Below are 24894 nucleotides of genomic sequence, written 5' to 3' on the forward strand. Positions count from 1 at the left end.
GCTAATTAACTCAATTTTTTTTAATGAAATCATTTCATTAAAAAAATTTGAGTAAACAATTGAACGTCTGCATAAATGTCTTTCATGATTTCAGTTTTAAAATAACATTTATATGACAATGTAGTTTGGTACACAAAATATATAACAGTTAAAACAAGAGGGCCAAGATGGCCCTAGTTCGCTCACCTGAGAGGAGTCGGTTCATTTAAACTTTACCAAATATCAAACTTGACCTAGATATTGTCCAGACAAACATCCTGGTCAAGTTTCATCATTATTTCATCTGCGAGTCATGATCAATGTACGTACCTATGACATGGTTCAAACAGAAATCGCAAACCTAATTTCAAGCACTTTTCAAGGACTTTTTAAGGCCAAATTTTCATTTTCAAGGCCAAGAACAGTACGTTAGTTTCCTTTTAAAAAAATGCATTTTCAAACCAGATTAACACAGTAAATGTCATTTAATTGCTCAACCTCATTAAACTTATTGCATATTAACTCATACATGTTATTTAATTACATACAAATACATGTTTTAATATCCATCCTTAACTCAATGAGTCTCACATATGTATTTACTTTTTAAAGTTATTACAAACAAATAAATTGATTCTCAATTTCATGTTTTCTGTGTGGGTTTCCCCTTTCTTGTGGGTTTTCAAAGCGCTTTCCCCAATCCCCCGACATCAATGGTCTTCATACATTCTCGACAATGTGCTTTTCAAATGTCATTTGTTTTCTGTACCCAGGAATATTCAGTTAACCACCCTGGTTTGAAACGACACTTCCCCATCGCTGCGTTTTCACTCGCGAAAATTGATCACAACGAAGAACCTCTGACGTAGTACACATAATCTGTGACGTGTACACATAACATTTCGTACTCAATAGTGTAGGAAGCTTATATTTCGTACTCAACTTTTTGCGCGAAGGAATTTATGATAAATTTTCATAATATTTCCCTTAAGAACGATTTAAGTTAATAATTAAAGCGATGATAAACGTAATTTTGAGCAGAAGTAAACATTTTCAAGGCTTTTTTACATGAAATAAGCACTTTTCAAGCACTTTTTCAAGGCCAACCTTTGTTCAAGGGCTTTTCAAGCCTAGGACTCATTTTCAAGCACTTTTCAAGCCCTGTGCGAACCCTGTATGACGTTTCATGATCCTAGGCGTAAGCATTCTTGAGTTATCATCCGGAAAGCATTTTTCTACGTTGAGTCACCGTGACCTTGACAACCATTGTGTGAATACGTTTTTTGGCGCTGTGACCTTGACCTTTGACCTAGTGACCTGATAATCAATAGGGGTCATCTGCGAGTCATGATCAATATACCTATGAAGTTTCATGAACCTAGGCATAAGTGTTCTTGAGTAATCATCCAGAAACCATTTTACTATTTAAGGTTACCGTGACTTTGACCTAGTGCCCTGAAAATCAATAGGGGTCATCTGCAAGTCATGATCATTGTACCTATGAAGTTTCATGATCCTAGGCATAAGTTTCATGATCCTAGGCATAAGAGTTCTTGAGTTATCATCCAGAAACCATTTTACTATTTCAGGTCACCGTGACCTTGACCTTTGACCTAGTGACCTGGAAATCAATAGGGGCTATCTGCGAGTCATGATCAATGTATCTATAAAGTTTCATGATCCTAGGCCTAAGCGTTTTGAGTTATCATCCGGAAACCATTTTACTGCTTAGGGTCACCGTGACCTTGACCTTTGACCTAGTGACCTGAAAATCAATAGGGGTCATCTGCGAGTCATGATCAATGTATCTATGAAGTTTCATGATCCTAGGCATAAGCGTTCTTGAGTCATCATCCGGAAACCATTTTACTATTTCGGGTCATCGTGAACTTGACCTTTGACCTGAAAATCAATAGGGGTCATCTGCGAGTCATTATCAATGTACCTATGAAGTTTCATGGTCCTTGGCATAAGCGCTCTTGAGTTATCATCCGGAAACCATCTGGTGGACGGACGGACAGACATGAGCAAAACAATATACCCCCTCTTCTTCGAAAGGGGGGGGGGGCATAATGAGAAAACTGCCCCACTCCCAGCAGCCATGTTATTCAACTGACCGGAACCATTTTTGAACTCAACTCTCGTATCAAGGAAACAATTGTTCTGAGCAAATTTCATGAAAATTGAGCCAAAAATGTGACTTCTACTGTGTTCACATGTTTTCACTACATACATATAGAGAAAAATGCCCCGCCCACTGGCGGCCATGTTTTTTCACCGATTCCGACCATTTTCGAACTCGTCCGAGATATCAATAAAACCAATGTTTTGATCAACTTTCATGATGATTGGCCAAAAATTGTGACTTCTAGAGAGTTTACAAGGTTTCTCTATAGCCAAATAAGGAAAACTGTCCCGCCCACTGGCGGCCATGTTTTTCAACGGATCGGAACCACTTTTAAACTCAACCAAGATGTCATTAAGACAAACATTTTGACAAAGTTACATGAAGATTGGGCATGAAATGTGACTTCTATAGTGTTTACAAGGTTTTTCTTTTTTTTTGACCTAGTGACCTAGTTTTTTGACCCGGCATAACCCAGTTTCGAACTTGGCCGAGATTTCATTGGGACAAAGCTTTGACCAAGTTTTATGAAGATGGGACAAGAAATGTGGCCTCTAGAGTGTTAACGAGCAAATGTTAACGGACTGACATACCATGGACAAAGACCGGTCACAAAAGCTCACCTAAGCAATCAGGTGAGCTAAAAATTGACATTATTTAATGTTGTGAAAAAAAATCAATAAAGTGCTGATCCAAGATTCCAACACACATTACGATTTGGCTTTTACTTTTTATATTGGTTAAAATCAGTACAAAGAACAGTCCATTACATGACTAAATATGTTTCAAAGAGCCATTGTTTTTTTTGGAAATACACTGCAAGTCCAATATATCACGGTCCGTTATATCGCGTTGTCCAATATATCGCGAATCGGCTATGGCTCCCAAAAATATGATGAGCATAATCCCTAAATAACACGTTTTAAAATCTGAGAATTTGCTGATATAAAATCCGTTTCAAAGTTGTATTTTACCCTTTTTTTCACCCACTTTAATTTCTGTTTAATTTGACATACATAATCCAGTTTTAACCAGATTGTTTGCTCTCATTGTACATCACTATAGCACCTGTGTACCGCGATAAACAATGACCCAACTAATGCAAAAACATGATAGGTCATTTTGGGTGTTACCATTCTCTATTGAATTTGCTTTAAACTGCCGAAACGCACCAGTGCATACATGAAGGTGTATACAATTATAACTGTAAATGTCACAAGTCAATACTGACCTATCTCAACAATCTTTGCGCGTTAGATACAGTGTGAATTTCTTGCTTTTAATTGAGAGGTGAATCATGTCCCTCAGTTTGTTAAACTATTAAAGCCCATGCTTTTCATGAGGTGAATGATGTAATTTTGTACATGGGTCTTATTTGTGCATGCTTTCTTGTACAATAAAACTCGGCAATGTTTTTCGGATTACAAATTTAAACATATGCATTTGAAAATACTCACATTGAATAGTTTTTTGTGTTATACCAATGAATAACATATGGATATAACACATAATTCAATATGGTAAGTAAATAGTGTGTTTTGAGATTGCCAAACTATGCTAATGCATACATATACACGCATGAATAACTTGACAATTTATATCACACGCCGGAAATCACGGTCGCGATCTTTGGACCCCTTCAACTGCGATATATTGGAGTTGCAGTGTACTTCAAACAGAGAATAAGTGTTTTTGATATAATACTTACTAAGTATCATGTTTCAACTGAAAGCGATGGGTAGGGATAAGTGCGATATTTTGCATTTTTATTTTATTTTTTAAATAAATTTTCTCTTTTCAAAACGTTCTGTTTAAAATTTTAGGCTGGCACTGGAAAAATATATTACTTTTTGATGTTGGCAATGGGGCTGAATTCTGAAAAAACTAACACCTGGTACCTTATCAATGAAGTACATGGCGACGGCCCGCTGTCGGACCCTCATCTCCTTGGACTTCCAGTCCTCCTGGTAGTTGGCGCGAATCTTGTCCACACACTTGTGCAGGCGACGCGCGGTCTCATACTTCTGCCAGTCCTTCTCGCCCTTGAGTCTCGAAGACGGGTTCAACATGATGTACTTGATCTGGCCCTGGATGTTCTCTGTCCAGCTGGCTAGCCAGGTAACCTAGTAATAAGTGAGTCTTGTTCTGTGAAAACTGGACTCAATGCACCTGCATTAAGTGTCTTCCCAGATTTGCATGTGGAGTTTGCACAGTATAATCAATGACATTTTCCGCTTTTATCGAATTTTTCGTTTAAAGAAAATCTCTTAATAGCAATAATTTAATTAAAAACTTTCTTATATTAAAGTTTTAAAAGTAGAACGTAGTGTTTCAATGCAATTATGATACAATCTTTAACAAGAGCACCGCATAGCGGGTGCCATGCTTGGCTGTGGGTGCAGTTTTGAATATATAAAACTTGTCAGATTTTTTTTTAGAGGTCACAGTGACCTTGATCTTTGACCTTGTGACCTGAAAATGGGTGTGGCATGTAGAACTCATCAAGGTGCAGCTACATATGAAGTTTCAAAGTTGTAGGCGGAAGCACTTTGATTTTAGAGCCAATGTTCAAAACATTAACAAAATGGTGAGGTTTTAGCATTACGCGGACGTCGGACAACGAGCTGGCTATGACAATACCTCGGGTTTTCTCCGAAAACAGCCGAGCTAAAAATGACGGGCCTTGTTCTGGGAAAACTGGACTTCTGCATCTGCTTAAAGTTGACTCCCATAATAATCTGAAATGATTTTTGTCCACCTCAACTTGATATTCACTAGGATGAAACTTTGTTTTAACAAAAAAATACCCCTAATACTGAAAGTGTCATTGCTGATTAGCCTGTGCATACTGCACAGGCTAATATGGGACGATACTTTATACATGAATTAAGCCCAGTTTTCCGAGAGCACAGCTTATGTACAAATTGATTCAGCCCAAAACTCCATGTGTGTACAGACCTCGTTGTCAAACTGGACCTTTTTCCACTTGTGTCCTTTCGGTGGTTCTGGTATCTTGGAATCCCTGTAAGCAGAAACACAATCCATGTCCACACACACATCACATGTAGATCTAAAGGACAGTGGCATTAAATGACTGTCAAAATGGTAGGTTATCAAAACTAGGCAAAACATTGCTGTAAAAAATGCAACTACTGCAATATGCCAGTGCGGTATTCAAAGAGGTTTTAAAATCGAACTTTTCGAAACACTTCTAAAATTTTCCCAGGAATCAAATGTACCTCATCCTAATTTTATAACATAAATTTACACAAAATCTTTGAGATAACCCCAAGAAAATTGGGGTTAAAAATCACACAACAGTTAAGTCAGTAAATGTTTATTTAAAATCTTCTTCTATCCTTCTTGTTTGATGCCAGTTTACTTTCAGTTTTAATTTAAAATGGTGCAAATTAATTAAATAAAAATGGCTTTCTGAGACCAAAAGGGAAAACTTCAGAAGTCTTATGTTGTAACAACACTCAACCCTTACTTGCTGCAGTTGATGATGACATCTTCAGGCTGCACCCTGCGTTTCAGCATGCCCTGTTTTGGGTGCTCACCGCGCCCCCTGAACAGACTGGGGGGTTCAATGCGGAAGTTGCCGATCTTCTCTTTGTGGCCGTCCATGATGCAGAATCCATACTCCTCCTGCTTAGCTGCATTCTCTTCCTTGAGTTTCTGTTTATTTAAGTAATAGAATACACAACTTAAGTGCCTTGCAATACGACAAATCATAAAAACTATAGGCTACATACAAAAGCATACAAACATTCCATTGGGACTGCACACAATTTATAAATTTTACATGTTTAAACATCCGCTGATATCTTACCAGTTTCTCTTCCTTGGACCTGTTCTTTCTCTTTTCCGACTCCTGCTTGAAGTATTCGCACATGTCACGAAAGTTGCACTTCTTCAGGTCTTTGATCTTCTCTTTCTCTTCAGCAGTCATCACCTGTCAGAGCCAATTTCTCTCGAGTTAATGATAATCTTCAGCAATTCTGTCTATGGTAAATTATCAACATTTATTTCTTAAGCAAATCTACTTACATAATTATGTTGTGTAGCACTTTTCTATTGTAGAAACAAATATGCAATACATAAAATGCATCTTTATATTTGATTACCTGAAATACGCACAAACCCTCAAGTAATGCATTGATAAAATTTGAATGAGGCTATGATTTTCAGTTTCACGCAGAGGGCATAATTTTTTTCAGCTCAAAAAAATAATAAACCAAACTGGAGCTTCCATGAACACTCTACTAAATTTCAAAGACTTTTCATTGTATGTGCAGTTGTGTTTTATATTTTTTAATTCAGGACTGTTATAAAGACCCATTCCCAATATAAAACAAGAAACCGCCGGAGACGGGTGAGGCTCCCCAAAGTTTTTTTTGTCACAATCTTGCACTATATATTCAGATAAAAGGAAACATCTTGAGGGCACAGTAGTTGGGGGGACAATAATTTTTAATAGAAAATTTCAAAGGGCCATAACTCTGTGAAAAATCATCCGACCAGAACCCGCTATTTATATGCACATCTCCTCTTGGTAGTGAAGCTTCACATAAAGTTTCATTGAATTCCGGTCATTAGTTACTGAGTAATAGCCCGGACAAGAATTGCACTATATGTACAGTTAATGGAAAATTTCGAAGGGCCATAACTCTGTGAAAAATCATCCAGAGCTCCAGATAAGGGCCGTACATCCGTAAATACGGCTTTTTCATGAAGGTTTACGCATTTATTTTTATAAACTGGACGTACAATTACGACTTTAATATCCCTTTTACGCATTTACAAAATAAATCTGGCCGTACCGATACGTCCGCGTCAGCGAGGCGTGATTTGTTGGTCTCTAACCTAACGGCGCTTTTTGTTAATTTAAATTGCCAAAAAGTTGTAGACTGGGTTCCGATATTATTGTCTATTCTGTCGCGTGAATTCCAGTAACTCGTAAACCCATCAAAAACAATATGTCTGCGCGCAAGGGAAGGCCGGCTAACTTTCGGTATAAAAAAACACACTTTGTTTTCATATAATGGCTACATACGGTCGTCTAACTATCCTGATATTTAATCTGTAAACCCAGAAAAAAAATATTGTCGCCCCGATCTTAAACAATGTCATTACATCTGTGGCTACTTTGCAACTTTTACAGCTAACTGCTAAAGCAATGAATTTCTTTTGAAATGAGACAGTGACATAATTACTTAGCTTACTAGTTGGCTTGTGTTTTCTTGTCAAGAAAAATGAAGAAATAGTATTTAGTCATGCGTTTTAATTTGTAGGTTTATTTGTATCATAATGCAGAATGGTAAACCTCATAAAGTAACTGTTTAAGAAGCTAAATATATTTATTATAATTGCTTCAAATGTTTCTGTAAAGTCAGTTATACACCCTTCAATATACAAGAACACGGGTAGTACAGTACTACCTGTATTTTTGGATATGGTAGTACAGTTACTTATTGATTTTCAGCGTTACTCCTTTTCTTTCTGTCAGTGGCAGTACCGTTACTAATTTCACAAATCCTTATCTAGAGCTCTGATCATCCGACCAGAACCGGCTGATAATATGCACATCTCCTCTTGGTAGTGAAGCTTCCCATAAAGTTTCATTGAATTCCGGTCATTAATTGCTGAGAAATAGCCCGGACAAAAATTGTGCATGGACACACGGACAGACAGATTTATTTTCCCCAATTCCTGTTGAATGATAAAACAAACAACCTTTTTTATAAATGAAAACTTAACATTTGGTTAATCTTTCATCCAATTTAAAAGTTAAACCTTAAGATAACATTGAAAACACGTTTAATATCAGTTTTAAAGTATTTGTAAGCAAAAAAACAACAACATTTTCAAATTTTAGTCAAAACAGAACAAAATTTCCCGATCCAAATAGACCTGGCACCATTTAAAAGTGGTGATAAAAACGCACTGATGAGGTTTGTACCTTTCTCCAGTCCTTAAAGAAGTTATTGTTGAAGACCTCTTTGGTAGTGTAATCGTGGTCCAACATCTTAGCGTAGAATGTAGCCACCTCCTCTGTCTCTTCGCTCAGCCTCATCACCTTGCCTGTGAGAGGAAAGTGAATGTGAGCCTAATTCTGGGAATATAGGGCTTAAGGTGTGGGCGTAAATATTGTCCAATCTAAGTCTTCCAGTCCACACAGGATAATCAGGGACAACACATTTCGCTTTTATTGTATATTTTCCTTTAAAAAAGTCTCTTCTTAGAGAAAGTGCTGTTTAGGCAGAAATTGTTGTCCCTGATTAGCCTGTGCAGTTTTTTTTTATCCTAAAATGTACCTAAAAGTGTCTCAATATGCCTTAAATAAGTGCTGAGTCAGAGTATATTAAGGCAGTATCAAATTCTATGGTAATTTACCATAATCCTTCTAATAAAGATTCCATTTAAACATGATTTCTGCATGGACAAGACGCTATCCCATTCCGAAAAAGAGTGAAAATAACCCCTGCACAATCACACAAGTCTCGTTCTGGGAGAACTGGACTTAATGCATGTGCCTTAAGTGTCATCCCACTTTAGCCTGTGCAGTCTGCACAGGCCAATAAGGGAGGACACTGTCCACTTTGAATGGTATTTTTGTTTAATGGTGATCTCTTTTAAACTGAAATTCAGTGAAGACTTCACAGGCTTATCAGGGATAACACAACACTTTAATGGCATTGTTAATTTTCAGGAATTCTCTTTAAAAAGAAAATCTAGTGTAGCGGGAAAGTGTCATCCCGGATTAGCCTGTGCAGATTTCACAGGATAATCTGGGATGACACTATGTGCACTTGCATTTAGCCCAAATTTTGGAGAAACAATTCTCATACCATCATAGTAAAATTTGATTTCATCAGGAAGAGGCTCATATTCGGGGGCAAAAACAGGCCCCTTGTGTTCCAGGAATGTCCACTTTACCCCGCCTTCTGCCTTCTCCTCCTCCCACCACTTCCAAACCTCCTGGGGCTCCTCCTTGGCCCCTTTCTTCTTCTTAGTAGGGGACGACGTGGGTGTGGTCGTCTTGGCAGCAGTCTTTGACTTCTTTTTCTTCTTTTTGAAAGAAAATTGGCCGAGGTTTTTAGTCTGAATCAGTCTTATTTGACTACAAAATTGCCTGGATGTTCTTGATTTCAATTTATTCACATTAGAATGCTTGCATCAATTCTTTGCAGGTTTTAATACTGACTTTCTGTCTCAATGTTGTACTATTTCTATGATTAATTGAAGCTTATTATCGTTTGCAGCAGAACTTGATAAAATAAATAAAACACAATAGTCTGAAACATTTTTTTTTCTTGAAAAACTGAACTAAAAAGGTAAACATTATTGGTTTTGATAATTTATAACTTAAAAGCAAAACAATCAGCATATAAACATTTTTTTTAATGACTCAATAAAATGTCAACAAAAGCATTTTACAATTTCTTAATTTTGAGTACTTCAAATAATCTGCCCAGTGTCATTTTCATTCAATTGTAACCACGAAAAAGAAATAAAGAACTTGGAGTTGAAGTATTTTGACACATATATATTGCATTTGACCTTTGACAATTTTCTGCACAGGGTCATTCAACTCCTGTTTTTATTAAAATGTATTAAAATCCTTTATTTATGCCATAAAGGCTACATACCACACATAACTCATTACCAGCAAGTAACTCAGTAACTCACTAATGGTTTCTCATCCTCATCAGAGTCCTGGGGCTCAGCCTTGCGTTTCTTGCCTGAGGGCGGCGAGGGTTTTGTTGGTGTCGGCTTTTCTTTCTTAACTTTCTTTACTTGGGCCATTCTACAATACCACAAAATTACATTAGTTTTCTCTATTGTTTTATTTTCCCCTTTCAAACATTTTTGTTTAAATTTGACACATTGAAATACTTTCTCTAAGGCGCATTCAGTTAATCAATCATTTATCAGAATGATTATGCATGCAACATATATTATAACATATTATATTTAACATATCTAGAAAGATTTGGCACACCAAAATAATTTCTCTTGTTTCAAAAAAAAAACTTAAATAAATGATTGATTAGAATGATTTCACATTAACATATAAAGCACAATGTGAGCAACCGGTTATCAACATCTCAAGACATCTTAACCATGCTTATAATGAACATGATGCTGCATTCAATAAACATTGATGTGCCCAATGAAAGCCTTGTCAGTACTAGTTCATACTGATTTATTGGCCTATTTAAATTCATCTTAGTCCCAGATTAAATCAATTAGAAGGTGAAAATGAGGTCAGGTTCGAGAAATTCCAGAGTGCTGAATGGAAGTTTTAAAGTAAGTAGTATTGATATAAACCATCAACTTTGGTTAACAAAGAAATTGTTTTACATTCTCAATTTGTCTAAGTCCTATGCAGGTCAAGGTCACAATGAGGTAAGGGATGTGTGGGTGTATTGATAGTATTTAAAGACAAAACCAATCCTTTTAAAGTTTTGTAGGAAGCATTATTGATATTATATGAACAGATCATTTTAGGTTAACCTTGTATAGACAAAAGACTGGCCAATCACTTTATCAAGCCATCAGCATAAGTTGCATTGGCAGCTGCTGATACACATAACCAAGAGACAAGCAGAACATTCGGCCTAATTCTACTAAAACTGGGCTAAATGAATGTGCACGAAGTGTTGTCCTAGATAAGCCAGTACAGGCTAATCTGTGACGACATTCCACCTAAACTGTATTTCTCAAAAAAGAGACTTCCTTTATACCAGAAATAGCATAGTAGCAGAAAGAGTAGTCCTTGATGAGCCTGTGGGGACTTCACAGGCTAATCTGGGACAAAACTTTATGCAAATGTATAAAACAGATTTTTCCTAGAACAAGGATGACAACATTAATCATGTCTTGTTACCTGGCTGACAGTGGCACGTCTTCATCATCATCATCAGATTCAACCCTTTCTCGCTTCACTGGTTTAAGATCTTTTTCTCGCTTAACTGGTTTGATATCATCTGTTTCTTGCTTGAGTCTTGCAGACTAAAGAAGCAGAAAACAGTTCAGAAATAACAGAATACAACTTCTAAGAGAAAGCCATTGAGAAAAGCAAAATCACCGGTGATGTTTCTTAACTTGTGCATTTTTGCCATGAGTGTGAAAATAAAGCAAACAACAAAGAATACTTACAAGAGGAATATCATCTTCATCTTCACTTTCTGGTTCAATTTTTGGTTTAACAGGTGATGATTTTTCTTTGACAGGGGATATTGGCTCTTTTTTCACACTCAGAGATTCCTTATCTTGGCTTTCTCTTTCCTTTTGTTCCTTCTCTTTTCTTTCTTGCCTCTCCTTTTCCTTTCTTTCTTTTCTTTCCCTTTCCTTCCTTTCTTGCCTCTCCTTTTCTTTTCTCTCTCTTCTCTCCTTCTCCTTATCAGAATCAAGATTCTCCTTCTTGCTGCTGCTGTTATGTTTATCATTCTCTCCCTCCTTATCACGAGGTTTGTCCGAGGAATGTTTACTGCTTGAGCTAGAGCTATGCTTGTGTTTATCTGATGAGGATGAGCTGTGTTTCTCAGAGCTTCTGTGTTTATCCTTATCACCTTCTTTATCTTTGCTGCTGCTATGTCCGCTAGAGCTGTGCTTATCCTTACTGGAACTTGAGTGTCCTTCTCTGTGTTTACTAGATGAAGAGCTTGAGCCGTGTTTGTGCGACGAGCTTGAACTTGAATGCCCATCACGGTGTTTGCTAGAACTGGAGGAGGAATGGTGTTTGGAACTGCTCGAGCTGTGCTTGTGTTTATCAGAGCTACTGCTGGATTTGTGCTTGTCAGAGCTCGAGCTGTGTTTGTGGTCACGATCTTTGTCGCGATGTTCTTTGCTCTTGCTTGAGGCACCATCCTGCTTGTGTTCTCCTGCCTTCACTTCCTCTGGAAAACCATTCTGCTTATTTTGGTCAACGTGGTTTAAAATGCCATCATCACCATTCACTGCCTTACCTAAGCAAATATACACAACTATGTGTTACTTGTTCAGTTTACGTAAAGAAAAGCATATGTGACCAGATTGCTTCTCTATTTGAGGTATTAAAGTAAATTTGCATGTTGAAACCTTCAAATTTGAAATTTGATGTTGTTGTTTTTAATTCTTTGGTACTTAATGCAAAAATCCATTAAAATATTCTTTCAGAAGCATGTCAAAATAACCATTTTGGTATAAACCAAAATCTATTAAAGAACAAAACTCGATTAAGTTGGTATAGCTACTTTAAGATAACAAAATAATCATGTTATTACACTATAACTGTGAAGGTTCTGACTCTTCTAGACAAGTCTCAACAGTTTTAGTTTTCTTAAAGCCATACTTTGACAATAGACGACATCCATAAATTGAGACTGATGACATGTCTTTATGTAAAGCACCAAGTGATATTATTTGCTTTGTAACTTGTTGAAAACAACAATAACAACATTCCTAAATATAAATAATTTATTAAATTGCTGTTGTTAAAGGTAAGATTGTTAAATATTGACAGCGTTTTTCCCCTATATAAATTTGGAACTGTAAAACAGCACCATCTCAAATGTGACCATTTCTCCCAATTTCAAAATAAAAGTTTCCAATTCACATGAAAAAATTCCCTTTTTGCAAAAGAAAATCGGCGAAGAGTTGCAAACACATATATTAATCTCTTTTGTCAAAACATTGCATTCTACACAATAGGTCAGTATACCTGCACAGTGTGTTTTTTTTCATTCATAATTGGGTCCCGTACCTGGACCCATTCCCAATGGAAAAAAGTATATATATTTTTCCAAAATGGAAGCTAAAAATTATCAAAGGATTTTTTTTGTAGATCTAATTATTTTCTTCATCTCCCATCCATATAAGTTCAACCTTAGTAAATATAATACTGGACAAACTTGCATCCCCAATTTTGAAGCATTTTTTACCAAAACAACAGCAACACTAATTTCCCAATTTATGTCAAAACGCCGCAAATTTTCCCAATTCAAAGGGACCAGGCCCCATTCCAGATGTTGAAAAAAACACTGCTGCAGCGTGTTGTCAAAACACCCAACACTAAATACAGTTTTGTCCAGATTTTTTGTTAAATCAGTACTGTATACAGTACAAGAAATGATTAAATAATGACTGATCTAAAATACTGTACAGATAAAGATACAGCATGTTTAATTTTAAATTAATTTAGAGGAAATGTCTATTCCAAATCATTCACAATATAATTTTGTTTAAGTGAACAACACAATTTTTTTACAGAAATTAAAGGATTTCAATGTTCTCCAAGCTACAAAGATTTATAAGCAAGAACTGTCACCATAGGATGACTTATGCCCCCTATAAACGCTTGATAGAAGTTATGAGCTTTTTTCGAAACCTTACCTTAACGCAGATTTCGAAACATAAAGGCAGACCGTAAGTTCAAGGTCAAGGTCACAGGGGTCAAAATTTGTGTGCGTATGGAAAGGCCTTGTCCATATACACATGCATATCAAATATGAAGGTTATAGCTCAAGGGACATAGAAGGTATGAGCTTTTTTTCAAAACCTAAACGCAGATTTCGAAACCTAAACGCGGACCCTAAGTTCAAGGTCATGGTCACAGGGATCAAAATTTGTGTGCATATGGAAAGGCATTGTCCATATACACATGCGTGCCAAACATGAAATTGCTATCTGAAGCGACATAGAAGTTATGAGCATTTTTCGAAACCTAAACGCAAAGTGTGACGGACAGACAGTCAGATCACTATATGCCCTCCTTCAGGGGCATAAAAATATCAACACAAACGCTTTCCATGCAGATGACATGTTGTTGTACATACATGTATGCAGCAATAGTTTGCCTTGGAACAAATTTCGATGCAAATAGAAAACAGAAAAACTAATTACCTGTAATGATTAATAATCACTCACTCATTTAAACAATTCTGAATTTTAACAAGAGCACGGCATAGCAGGTGCCAATGCTCGGCTGCGGGTGCAGTTTTGAATAAATGAAAGCTTGTCAGGAGATTTTTTTTTATATTATTGGTCACTGTGACCTTGATCTTTGACCTAGTGACCCAAAAATGGGTGTGGCGTGTAGAACTCATCAAGGTGCAGCTACATATGAAGTTTCAAAGTTGTAGGTGATTTTAGAGCCAATGTTAACAGTTAAGGTTTAGCACGACGCGGATAGCAGACGAGCTGGCCAGGGCTCGCGCTGTCGTTCGCCATTTGAGCAATTTGCGAAAATATTGAGAATTTGGCTCAAGAAAATTCTGATTTGCGAAAATGCTAAAATCTCGAAAAATTTCTTTGAAAATTTCCGCCATTTAAATCCAGACTGGTTTTCTATTGTTTTCTCTTTGTTTCATTGAAAGTGTTCGCAAATTAAACAATAAACGAAAACCAGTCTGCACCAGCACATGAGACATCGCTTGACCTTGTTGTTATTGAAGCGCATGTGGTATCTGGCCAATCAACATTGAGTTCGCTCACACATTGGGTCATTCATGCGCAGGCACAGTTACTATTGTCGTCTGCCAACAATATAGCGACCGATGGCAAACGTCGTATTTAAAGATAAACAAATGACAAGAAGCACAACAATAAATAATTTCAAAGCTGATTACTTTACACCTTTCTACTGACTATTGATCTAAATTAAAGGATGATCATTAAAGAATTAGTTCTATGTTGATGATCTTAGACCTTTCTGCTGATTATCGATGTTATTGTTTGAAATTGAAAGGTGATATTTAAGTTGTTTTTTACCCACAAGATACGCTCTTGTAAAGAATAATGTCAACCAAATTGTATATTTATTACGTATTTGCTAGGTTACTGGTTTTCATTTTCTGCAATCAAACGATATGCAAATTTTATTTCAAGTGAAAAACTTGTACATTTTTCGGACTATCGTTTTCGGATACATTATTTTTCGCTGATTTAAATTTATTTTTGGAGTTCTTTATAGAAGAAATACAATGACGAATACACATGCGGTAATACGGATGATGTGGTTTATATTATTTTTAATTGTATTCACCTGAAATTACAATTGGAAAGACTATAACACAGAACAATTTGTAAGGGCTCTGGGTGGGGTAAGGGACTCTGCCCTTTATTCCTGTTGGGTTCCTGGGACTTCGGTTTTAAGACCCCCGGACTAATTTTCAGGATTTTAAATTTGGGACAACTTACTCCACTGTTAAGTTTACATGTATAACATAACTTACGTTTGTACTTTGACAAGTACCATAATAATTATTTCTATGTTGAAAACTGCATCTTATATGTGATATGCCATTGTTGTCATTAGAAACCACTTTTTGCGCACCCAAAAACGAAAACTGGTTGGCTCAAAGAAATTTTGGGCCAGCGCTAGCCCTGCTGGCTATGACAATACCTCGGGTTTTCTCCGAAAACAGCCGAGCTAAAAATGAGGATCATGTAGCCAGTGATTTTTTTTGCCCAACTGGGTATAGTAGCAGTACCAGCCCAATTGGTAAAATGTTGCGCGGAAAACCGTGAAATTGGGAAAATTATTGAGTGAAGTCTTCATATTTGCAAATAGGTGTATTTGATTTTTGGCGCCCAAATACTTTAAAATTGATAACTAAATGTTGTAAAGTTGTCAATATTATATGTACTTAGGTTCAAGCCATAGAGCTGCATAGGGAAACTAACTAAATGTTGCATTTGTTCAGTTTCCTTCAATCAGGATTTTTTTGACAGCAATTTTGAAATTTATATTTTTTTCCTTCTGAGTAAAGTGCTGTTTTTCAGTACTTTAAATACAAGGAAAACTAGAGCTTTGTCACAGACGTGACGAATACCCTCACATGCCGCATTGACACAGAATATTTTGCATGTTGTCTTCACAAAAAACAGCAGACACCATGCTCAATGTTTAAAACGCACTAAGTGACCCCATGACCTAGTTTTTGACCTGGCATGGCCCATGTTTGAACTTGACCTACACATCATCTAGATACAACGTCTGACAAAGTGTGGTGAAGATCAGATGAAAACTATTTGAATAATAGAGCTGAAAACATGCTGAATGTTTAAAACGCACCAAGTGACCCCATGACCTAGTTTCTGACCCGGCATGACCCATAATCAAACTTGACCTAGACATCATCTAGATACACCTTCTGACCAAGTTTGGTGAAGATCGGATGAAAACTACTTGAATTAGAGAGCGTACACCATGTTCAATGTTTAAAACGCACTAAGTGACCCCGTGACCTAGTTTTGGACCTGCCATGACCCATGTTCGAACTTGGCCTAGACATCATCCAGATACAACTTCAGGGCTTAACACTAACCTTTTTTTCAACTAGCCCATTCGGGCTAGTAAATGCAGAACCTACTAGCCCTGACCAATCTTTCATGTGCCGTTACCCAAGTATTATCAAAATCTTTATATTTATCATTCAACTTGTATTTTCTTGTGCGTGGAGATGCACAATCATGATTCAATCATTCTTATTAGCTTGCCTTACTAATGCTAATGAATTCAATATTCATCTACTTAAGACATCTATTTGTTATCTTCACGCTATTTCGGGAGAAATTTCCTTGTTCTTTTTGCCTCATACTAATGTAAAAATACTGAGCTCATGCCGGGGATTGAACCAACGACCTCCAGAGTGGTAGTCAGACACTTTAACCACTTCGCTAAAGAGCTAGCCCAACAGCAAGGCTGTTGGAAGTGACCTTATTTCACTTCACTCCCCCCCTTTTAATGTTTCAAGGCCCAGACACGCCCACTACAGCATGTCTTGCATCCGCATGGCCCTCTCAGAAACCATTAAACAGCTCAGACCCTTTTTCCCATTCACAGTTCTTTTTTGCCTCGTCGCCATTAATGTGAAAATTCTGAGCTCAGGCCGGGGATAGAACCCACCACCTCCAGATTGGTAGTCAGACACTTTAACCACGTCACTAAAGAGCTAGCCCAACAGCTAGCCCAACAGCAAGGCTGTTGGAAGTGACCTTATTTCACTACAATACTTTCTCTTACTTTCCTCCTTCCCTTTTCTTTTCTTATCCGAGGAACCCCCATCCCCACCCGTAAAGCCAAACTTAAACAACGACACGAAGTTAAAACCTTTTTTACATAGATTGCCACGGTTGCCGTCTGACAACAAATGGTAAGTGAAACTTAGGTGTCGCAAAATAACGTGTTACGGTAGTAGAAACAATTGTACAGGGTTAACTCTCTACTTAAAGCCGGGATCGCCCATTAACATTAGTTTTGCTAATTGAATTACGTAAAAAAGATTGTCAAAACACTTCTAATTGATCAAACAAATTAAAGTTATTTAAAATTGATAAATAACTAATAATTTTATAGTAACTTTTTGTTAATGTCGAGTTTTATACCTTCACAGATCCCAGACGATCCTGGGCGATCCCGGCTTTTAGTTTAAAAATGTATTTTTATCGAGAAAACACGTCACTTCGAGGAAACCAATCAAAAAACGTATCTAGCGGAATTCCGTTTAAAAGTAAGTACTGACGTGTTTTACCAGGAAAACTGTCGGGGATTTTCTGCATTGTCGGCCTCTTTTTGATTGTAATCAGGGCGTTCCAAATCTATTTCAAGATACGATCCGTTTGTTGTCTCCGACATCGCTCTGGCATTTAATTGTCATCTGATCATACTGTATTAAGATTATTGCATCTTTGAAAAGCTTGGTTAAAACGCAGTTTATTGATATAGAACACATAATCCCGCCCAAAATACACACGACCGGTCGGGCATGTTCCTGGGACATTGGCTAGCCCGGACCTAGGTACAGGCAGTGAATGATGTTAGGACGTGCCTTAGTGTTAAGGCCTGAACTTCTGATCAAGTTTAATGAAGCTTGGATGAAAACTACTTGAATTATAGAGCTGACACCATGCTCAATGATTAAAACGCACTAAGTGACCCCGTGACCTAGTTTTTGACCCGGCATGACCCATATTCGAACATGACCTAAACATCACCTAGATACAACATCTGACCAATTTTGGTGAAGATCGGATGAAAACAACTTGAATTAGAAGGACACTTAATACGGACCGACAGACCGACAGACAAGCTCACTCCTATATACCCCCTAAACTTCGTTTGTGGGGGTATAAAAATCGCTGAAAGTATATAATATAGTCAAGCGCATAGTTGTCAGATGTTGATGTTAAATCGACGGCCGAGTCTACTGACGCAAACCTGGTTTTAGTGAGAGGCAGGTTGTCCTAAAGAACATGAGGCTCACAGTACCGAATAAGACCGTGAAAGCTGATACCCTTAAGCACGGTTACAATTAAAAGAGTGTTTACTTCTATGAACTCATTACTTAGTGTTAATAGAAACAAGCTTTTGCAGATAATCACTTACCATTTTGATTTTAAAATGCATCTTATTATTTGAATCTGTTTAATATAATTATCAGCAAAGTAAATAGTTATTTCCCAATTTGGTAGAAAACAACGCTTATAAGTTTTCCCTTTATGACTGGTACCTGTCCCAAAGTGGTGAGGAAAATCACTGATTGAACTTTCTAGAAGATATTTTAAATATAAAGTTTAAACATTTAGTTTTTTTGTTTCAACCTTCATATATATATTATATGTTATAGATCTATAAGAGACAATTGCATGGTGCAATTTTATCTCAAATGTTTTTTAAACATCACCTACTGTAAACTGTAAGCCAATATTACTCAAATCTCCTATAGACCAATTCACGCGTGACGTCACGCGCACCTGCGTATCTTTATCCGTGCTACTCTGGTAGGCAAAAGAAAGACACGATCAAAGGGGAGATATCGAGCACGATATTTATTGTCACGCTCTACATCTATATTAAATACATTATTTAATATATTTTTACATGTCTACGATCATTTTTAGATTTTAGATTTAAACATCCCAAAAGTTGTTGTACTGTACTCAAACAAATAAGAATAAACACAAACAATAAATAGATCGATTCCATGCACACAGCATATATTAACCTACCACTATGATAATCCATAATCCATCTGTTATTACGTATGTACAATTGCTGCAACTAAAGAACAGGGTCTGAACTAATAACACTTTGTTTATGTGTTAAGGAATCTTTGAGTATTAGATCAAATTTGTTAAATCGTATAACGTAATTTACCCATTGTTCATCTTATGTACCCCAATATACATTTGATTTATTCATACTCGTGTTTGTTGAAATATGTTTTCTGGCGCGTATCAATATCAAACACATGACTGTGATGTTGACGAGGTACATTGTGCAAGTCAACTAAAAAAAGTATTCCAAAACATTGAACTAAATTTTAAAATTATATCATTCTGTAATCTGACGATAGCTGATTACATCAATGCACACATTATAAACTCGGTAGTATTATTGGCAAAATATTTTATTTTTAAATGCAAACAGGCAAACCGGAAAAAAACAACACCATAAATAGATTTTCTTGTGTCCTTTAAATACTATAATTTAACAAAAGGAATTAATCGCGACTTTACAAAATAAATTACATATATTGTATATTCGTTGTGCGCTTTTTATGCTCAATGGGTACACCTACCCTAAAAAAAAATGTAAATATACTTTGTGACATAGTTTCACCTACCTTAAAGCAACATATATGTATTTTTATTGTTATATACAAAATATATTATGTTGACGATGGGAGTAAAAAGGAAATTACTAAAAAAAGTATTGTCTGTCTGTCTAGGAAAACTAACACTTTGACACATTAAATTAATTTAATTTAATTGGTTTGATTTGATTGTTTGCATCAATCTTAAAATCGTGTTAGCCTTTGTATTCCGGTGTTTAATTGCCCCCTTTGTTCGGCACAAGCCGATTATCTCGTTTTGATCAGATATTGTCCCTACTTAACTAACAGCAAAGTGTCATAAACTACAGCAGGGACCTATACAAACAATAGGTCCCTGACCACAGGTGGTATATGAAAGCCTGGTCATTAAACACAATTGATGATACCACCATGTCTTCTCTTTCTAGTAGTATTGAGCAGTTATTTGGGGTTGAGTAATATACCGCCAAAGTTCAACTGTTCAATTAAATATGCTACATATCGTAAAAAAAAATTAATAATTTGTCCAGTATATATTAACAGAAAATGTACGCTTTGAAGATACTAGCCTGTTTGCCGGTAATTTATAACAAAACGTATTTAATAAATGGTAAATGTACATATAATCATTAAACGTATTTAGCGGGCACCGGTTAATGAAAACTACGTCATTCCGTTTGAAGATTGAATGTTACGGCCATGCACAAACGACATCATGAAAACAAGAAATTACGTATGACTACCGGGGTAAATAATATTTACGAAAAATAAAAAACAATGTAGATATATATTATAACATGTAAGATATTTGTCACTCATATACACTTGTAAAGGAATTTCAATATACATGAATTCACAGGTTAATTTGCATCATGTGAAGTTGTGTTTTTCAGTTGTATGTTATGATTCATCTATAGTGTTATACACCTTAAAAACAAATCATCCAATTTAAAAGAAAATGATCATAACATTTAAATACGGTCATGCACTTCGCTTTTAATAGGGCTTTGTTGTACCGGTATGTCAGATTTTAATGCACCCCTTTTCTTTCACTCATTTTTTTACCACACTTTCATACTCATACAATTGATAATTATAATTATATAATGGGATGCTTTATTATTTTTTGTAATTTTTGAAGTCCTTCTGCAAGAAATACAACGGCTAATGCATAGCTTTGTTTTGTGAAATTGTCGGTGTTTAGTCTTCAGACCACCTTTACCTTGATGCTTATGACTAACGAGTATATATTTTTTATAGATAAGAATACATGTATTAATTAAACAATATTGACATTAAAAATGCAATATCTTTAATAGTATTTAGGTGTGATGATGTTGTTGTTAATGTTTTCGATATATTGACTAAACACGTGCCGTTATTTATATGACATAGTGTTTATCGTAACTGTACCCAGTGCTTTTGCCTACCAGCGCATCGCGCATGCGCGAAAATTCGGAATCAAAACAATAACAATGAATTGGTCTATTGGCTACTTAATTCTTGTAAATAGTTTGAATAAACAGATTTCTGTACGTCATATTACTTTGTGCACATTAATTACATTTTACCTTCTTATTCAGACTTCAAAGTGCCAGCCAAGAATAAGACATCCAGATATAATGACCAATTATATGTTGCAAATAATAAACAGCAATATATTTAGCAAATAAAAATTAGCATTTTATAAGGAAACACACTATGATTATACCTGTTTTATAAAAAATACAGGCTAATTCAACAAACTGTTTCAAATATTTTTATAATATTTATATGCAAAGCGTTTTTTTGTGTTTGAATGACATTTTATGCACAATTTTCTAAGTCTTTCTTGTAAAAAAATGCATTGTTTCTTACCAGATTCCACTGAATCCACGCTATCCCCAGCTCCCTGAAAGTCACAATATATAAATAAAACATAGTTTTAACTCACACATAAATATTAAGGACAGACATCTTGTGTTTGCAATCAAATTTGAATCTGAATTTCGACACATCATCTAACAGCGGCGTGGGACTTAGACATTTTTCGGCCATCTTGGACTTTGAAAATTTCAGCTGAAAAACTGAACACAAATTGCAGAGGTAAACATGATAAATGAATAAAGTCATTCAATTATGAATTCATTAAAGTGAATATAGCAGTAGTAAAATTACCTCGTTTTCTCTGAAGCCATGATCGGAATCAACTTCTGTCATTTTTCTGATTTTTAAATCGTAGACAAAGGCCGCACGGACTAAGTCAAAACTTTCACAAATGCGCATGCGCATTACGTCACTGAAACCGAATATAGCCGATAAACATCCGTCGATCGCCGTAATTAATCGGACTGTTCCGGCCTCCGCACGATGTTCACAGAGGCAGCAAATAGTTCATACCGTCTCTTTCCATTACTATCTCAAGATAAGCAAATAATACCTCATAAATATGATGATATTTTTCGGCGTTAGCTGTATTAAGCCAGCTTTTCACCCTGACTTGAACTTTGTAAGTGTCCAATAATACTCAAATAAAATTTCCCGCGGCTAGGTACGAATGAATACACTTCATTTATTCCATTGGCTGATTTGAGTATAACACCAGAACATTGGAAACATATCCGCGTCTTTGTAACACTGTTTTACTGCATGAAACAATTTTATCTCTAATTAAAAGGCTCAATAGATAGAACAGTTTTACAATCAATTTTCGACATAAATACAGTTTGTGCGTTCACCTTTTATTTTCAGAGAATTACCAGCGCAAAAGCGTTTATACTAAAGGCTATGTTGTCATATTTAGTACTTACTTGCATTGCATTTCAACCCGCGAGGTTCGGGTCAATGCGCGGCCATTTGTGAAAGTCAGAGTTTATATACAGTTCTTCACACGAGTTCGCAGAAGGGGTTGCGATCATTGTGTTACACCGGTCTTACTGACAATAACGTAGTGACTGTAATGCATTGCATTCCAATCCGCAAGGTATCAAGGTCAGTTTGCGGTCAGTTGCAGAAATCTTTATATAAACGCCGTCTCGTAAACTTTGTGCACTTGAAGTCTGTTTTGATAAGAAAGATACTAAATAAAGATATTCGGCGATATTATTGTGGTATGTCAATCATCGATTTTTGATATGGTTTCAACATTTGCATGATAAGGACCAATTTTTATAAAATTAATTAGAAATATTTATCCATTTAGACCAGTTTATTAAGCATGAGCACAATAATTCGCTATACTTTAATTATGCAATTAAATAAGATTCGAGTATTGCCGGCTGACCTATATGCACTCGTTTATTTTCATGTTTCTTGTGTTTTTCTATTCTGTAAATATAGATATCTGAGTAATAATATCACATAAAGCAAAATAAGCCACGAAATCTGGCGCAACACCCCGTAATTGATTTGCTTATGATGTAGCTAAGAACTGCGCACAAAAAAGGCATCCGCTACTTTTTATCTTATAGAGATAACTTTTGATCGTTCATAAACATCGACCACAATCAACGCCGTATATCTTTTTTAAAGATATTTCTTGTTTGGTGTAAGGTGTTTAGGTCTACTTATATGTTTAGCGTAAAATTCATCAGCTAAGCATAACACGAAAAATCCGTTAAAAGAGCAAGAATTTTGTCGCTAAATAGGGGCAGATCGTAAGAAAGTAACTGGTGTGGCATAAACAGGGGGGCACGCGTATAGACCAGTTGAATGTTATTGTTTACATTCGGGATTTTCCGCGCATGCGCACTGACTGGTTGGCAAAAACACTGGTTACAGTAACGTAAAACATGTATATATGTCTTTTGTTTAGTCAATAAAACGATACAAAAATCCGATATAAACATTAAAACTCTTAAATAATAGTGCAAAAATATAATATTTAGTACCAATAAATGTATTTTCATAAATATAATTTCCTCTGTATAAAATACCAATTAGTTATAATGTTAACATCAGAGTAAACGTGGTCGGAAGACTTAAAACTGGCAATCCCACAAAACAAAACAATAAATATTCTTTCGTATTCTTTGTGACAGTAAGATTTTGATAAATTATATTTCAAAGATACTAACACATACATTTTTTTGATTATAATTATAAGTGGTGTAGATATTGTAATTGTTCATAAGCGAACGAAAGTGTAAGAGGGGCATTTAATCAATTATATAAAAAGAAACCCTTAAAGCGGAATACATTACGATTTTTAAATATTGTAGTTATTTTAATTTCCATTGAATGAATTATCGTTTCGTTTCCATCGAATGACAATATCATATTAAAGTTTAGCATACATATGAAAAACAAGAACTGCATATTATAAAAATTGAACTGTCTTTGCGTGCACTCTCTTTTTTAAAAATACTGGTGATAGTGATAACAATCTAGCATTTTATGATAAATAAATCTATATATTAATTTTTTTACGCAAATAATCTTTACCCTTTTGTTGTTTGCTTTTTTCGTGATGTCGTTTCGTACACTACAGTAACGTACAATCTTAACACGTAATAGCGGAGTTTATATTTGCCGGTACTCGATCGTTAAATACGTTAAGGTAGCGCACCTCTAATGGGCACATATCCAAATATAATCTAATTAATTATTTTCTTAATCAGCATCATTTCACTGAACTACATGCAAATTTGTAGGTAGGCTTTCCATGCTTTAAAAAAAAATATACCGATTTTTTCAAAACCACCCCCACGCTCGGCTTTTGTCCAGTTTATTTTCATCCCTGGGGTATATAAAAGTTCCATAATTCATTCAAATTTCCAAATATGGGCATGCAGTTGGTGTGTACAGATGCTGTAAAGGTGTTTAAAGTTTAAACAAGGTGAAATAAGTATTCTTTTACGGACATTTATTTTTTACAAATTTTTATCTATGGAAGAGCGCCATGAAATGTAAGTGATTTCAGCCAAGTAAAAATTGGGTCGGTTAAAAACAAAGTGTCATAAAATTCAAAATAGTATCATTTAAGACATATTTTAAACTTAGTTTTTATAGAAACACTATATACAGCAAAAATACCAAGAACTAGACAGATTTACCGTTTACTTTTTGAAATAAAAATAAAAATGCAACATGCATGGTTCGTATTTTCAACAGTAAATCACCCAATTTCGCCATAACGTTGTTTAAAATTTAAAAATTGAAGAATGTGCATAAAAATTGCAACATATTTAACAATAAATATAGCTTATATGCCATATTAAATCAAAT

General features: G+C 35.7%; 1 protein-coding gene across 37 annotated transcripts in view; it reads right to left on the reverse strand.

Annotated features, from left to right (window-relative positions):
* The window catches only part of LOC127844416 (DNA topoisomerase I, mitochondrial-like), a 115132-nt gene extending 93177 nt beyond the window's left edge, over positions 1–21955 (reverse strand). For 16 of the 37 annotated variants that reach the window (XM_052374601.1, XM_052374597.1, XM_052374603.1 and 13 more), the window contains exons 1-11: positions 21847–21955; positions 21547–21580; positions 11270–12078; positions 10998–11122; positions 9797–9914; positions 8956–9175; positions 8067–8188; positions 5937–6059; positions 5595–5782; positions 5063–5126; positions 4003–4227 (exon numbers count right to left, since the gene is read on the reverse strand). In XM_052374601.1, coding sequence (XP_052230561.1) covers positions 4003–4227; positions 5063–5126; positions 5595–5782; positions 5937–6059; positions 8067–8188; positions 8956–9175; positions 9797–9914; positions 10998–11122; positions 11270–12078; positions 21547–21580; positions 21847–21954 — 2136 coding nt within the window. In that variant the 5' untranslated portion in view covers position 21955. The remainder of the gene's footprint in view (positions 1–4002; positions 4228–5062; positions 5127–5594; positions 5783–5936; positions 6060–8066; positions 8189–8955; positions 9176–9796; positions 9915–10997; positions 11123–11269; positions 12079–21546; positions 21581–21846) is intronic. The other 21 variants (XM_052374606.1, XM_052374613.1, XM_052374614.1 and 18 more) reach the window with 9 other exon arrangements.
* Positions 21956–24894: the final 2939 nt, after the last annotated feature.

Source organism: Dreissena polymorpha, chromosome 9, assembly GCF_020536995.1.
Source record: "Dreissena polymorpha isolate Duluth1 chromosome 9, UMN_Dpol_1.0, whole genome shotgun sequence".
Lineage (NCBI taxonomy): Eukaryota > Metazoa > Mollusca > Bivalvia > Myida > Dreissenidae > Dreissena > Dreissena polymorpha.